Source organism: Geospiza fortis, unplaced genomic scaffold (genome assembly GCF_000277835.1).
Source record: "Geospiza fortis unplaced genomic scaffold, GeoFor_1.0 scaffold188, whole genome shotgun sequence".
In the NCBI taxonomy this organism is placed as follows: domain Eukaryota; kingdom Metazoa; phylum Chordata; class Aves; order Passeriformes; family Thraupidae; genus Geospiza; species Geospiza fortis.
In genome coordinates this window covers 4,211,157-4,214,099 of record NW_005054337.1, presented here as the reverse complement: position 1 = coordinate 4,214,099, position 2,943 = coordinate 4,211,157, and the positions used below count along the sequence as shown (strand labels likewise).

The 2,943-nt window shown below is 54.4% G+C and overlaps 1 protein-coding gene across 1 annotated transcript in view; it reads right to left on the bottom strand.

Moving 5' to 3' along the window:
* The window catches only part of PABPC1L (poly(A) binding protein cytoplasmic 1 like), an 11,050-nt gene extending 9,131 nt beyond the window's left edge, over positions 1 to 1,919 (bottom strand). The window contains exons 1-3 of the mRNA XM_031057940.1: positions 1,727 to 1,919; positions 823 to 1,016; positions 223 to 338 (exon numbers count right to left, since the gene is read on the bottom strand). Coding sequence (XP_030913800.1) covers positions 223 to 338; positions 823 to 1,016; positions 1,727 to 1,919 — 503 coding nt within the window. The remainder of the gene's footprint in view (positions 1 to 222; positions 339 to 822; positions 1,017 to 1,726) is intronic.
* Positions 1,920 to 2,943: the final 1,024 nt, after the last annotated feature.

The window sequence follows — 2,943 nt, the reverse complement described above, 5'->3', positions numbered from 1 at the left end:
TCTTTCCCCACCATCTGGGAGCAGCTCCAAACCACTATCACACTTCCCCCAGCACCCACCACAAGTGACTCACTGTTCCAGAGAGCAGCAGAGCTGCCATGCCCAGCAGGGATGGAAAAGGGAAGAACACAGAGCAGCAGGAAGGGGATGCCTGATAGCGGACCAAGGCAAGGGAGGAGCAGAGCCAAGTGCAGAGCCCGGACTCCTCTCTCTGGCACTTACACCTTCCTGTCATTGAGCAACATCCCATTCATGGTCTCAATGGCCCGAGTTGCTGCCTCGTGAGTCTCAAAGTGGACAAAGCCATAGCCACGGGATCCATTTTCATCACAAACCACCTACAAACACAGCAGAGGGGCAAAGGAAAGAGGCAGACACTGTTTTTCTCCATGTTTGTACATGGGTACATCACAGGAAAACCCAGCCCCATTTTCCAGGGGCATTTTCCCTCCCTGACATCCTGCCCCCACTGCAGCTGAGCTCTTTTGGGATGTTGGCAGCAGGTCAGGGAGGTGGGCAATCCCAGGACCAGAACCATGCTGCTTTATATGATATCCAGGAATCTGTGGCTCCCCAAGACCCACATGGCCCTGGTGCACTGAGCTGCGACAGGATGGCACATAACATCCCTGTGCAGGGACTGGGGGAAAAGCCCCCATTCTGAGGGGAAGCATAGCAAGGCCTTTTGGCTTCAGAACAGCTGGGAATTGAAAGGAGATGTTGTGGGAAGTGAAATGCCAAAGGGAATTCCAGCTGGCTGGAGCATGCTTCCAAGAATGAGGGCAGCTCTGCAGCAAGTCCTCTCCTGCAGGGCACACCTACCTTGCATGACAGGATGTTTCCAAAGGTAGAGAATGTGTCATACAGGGCTTTGTTATCAATGGAGTCATCCAGGTTCTTGATGAAGACGTTTCCAACCCCTGATTTCCTGAGCCCGGGGTCCCGTTGGGACCACATGATGCGGATGGGTCGGCCCTTGATCACCTCGAAGTTCATGGTGTCCAGGGCTCGCTCAGCTGGCAAAGGAGGGGGAGGACAGGGGAGTAACAGACACAGATCTGCCTCACATTCTGCAGCAGCTGAGATGGGCACAGGAACTGGGGACAGGGGCTTGTTAACCCAAATGGGATAGGCAGCTCTGCCTCCCCACCCCTCCAGCCACACCACTCTTTGACTAATTAGGTTTTTTTTTCTCTCCAAAGCACGCCTGACTCTCAAGGATCAACCATTTCACAATAAGTTCCAGTCTGGCAGATGCTCAGCTAATTTACCCAGTAAGGATTTTGGTCTCTAGGGCAACTAAATCAACACCTTCCCATCATTACAGCCTCATTTCAGCATGGAACACCTTCCAATTACAGTACTGTGTCATGGCAATGCCTGCCAGGAGAGTGGCCTCACTTTACACTGTGAGCCAGTGGGCAGCTGGGTACCCCAGGGGAGGGGCAGAAGGGGCTTTGGTGCCCTTCTCTGATGGAGAAGAAGGAGGGAGGCAACTCCTGCAAGTCACCTTCAACCCCTCACCAGAGCTCAGCAGCTGCATCCTTTCCCAGATGCTAAGAAGGGATGGAAGCAGGATGGGTCAGCATCAGAGAGAAGGCTGGGATTAGTTATAACTAAGCCCCAGCAGCAATGCAGCCATTCAGACAACTGCTCCCCCCTCTCCCAAGGCCCACCCAAGTCCCTGCTGTGAGGCAGTTCCTCAGAGCTGGTATGAGGAACCTACCATCCACGGGCTGCTGGAAGTTGATGTAGGCGTAGCCCAGCGAGCGGCGCGTGGCCACGTCCCGGCACACTCGGATGGACATGATGGGCCCAGCAGGGGAGAACTTCTCATAGAGCATGGCTTCAGTCACATCTGGGTGCAGGTCTCCCACGTAGAGAGAGGCTAAGGGATAGCCAGGGCCACTGGCATTCATGGTCACCCACAGAGCTCAGCTGCAGAAGACAGACCCGAGGCTGCAGGGCACAGGTTTCAGATTGCCTGTGCAATCACAGACCCACACTGGGGCTGGCCCCACTGCAGCAGCACAAGTCAGAGCAATGCCCTCCCCTTCCCATTCCACTAGGATCAGGAAAGCCCCAAGGAAGCTGCAATCTCAAAACTTTCCAGGACATAATAATTTTGGTACAAAATTTGAGCTGGAGTTGTCTGCACCTCACAGCCCTTGCACGCCCTGGAAGGATGCAGAGGGACACACTACACACACAGAGATTTGCTCCTGAAAACACACAAACCCCAAGAGAAATTAAAAATAGAGTTTAATTCCTCAGAAGGGAAACAGCCCTTCTCCACCAGAGACTTCCATTTTAACTCCTTAATGGCTCCCTCCAGCTGGGGCAGACCCAAGAACTGGGGGTTTTTACTGATGGCCAGGGAGCAGAACTGCAGCCCACTGCTTCCTGCAAACAACTCCATGTCTAACAAGGCAGACACAGGGTTTTAGCCACCGCTTCCCAGTTTCTCAGCTTGTTGACTACTGTTCCCAGAGCAGGCAAATTGATGCTCAGTCTGTGCCTGGTTTCAGTTGAGTATAAAGTTCTGTGTGAAGACAACAGTCAGTGCTTGAGAGCCCCGGGCTAGGAACACAGAAACCCAGGTCCTGCCCCAAAAGCTTATACATCTGTCCTTGGGGCTCTTACCTGAAAGCTCAGAAGTCCTGAGACACTTGTTTAGACACCTATAGATACCCAAAATTAATACACATGTATAGGAGAGGTACATCGAGCAATCCCCCGGCCAAAGGCAGGCCCCACGGCGGGGAGCCCACGGCAGAGCCACGCACCGGCTCCGTGACACAGCCCCGCTCCTCGCACCGCCCAGAGACCCCCCCAAAACCAAACCCAGGGTAATAGAGCAGCCCCAGCGCCCCTCCAGAGCCAGCGGGGCACGGAGGGAAGGGAGCTCAAACAGGGAGGAGGCGGCCGGAGCGACGATGCGGG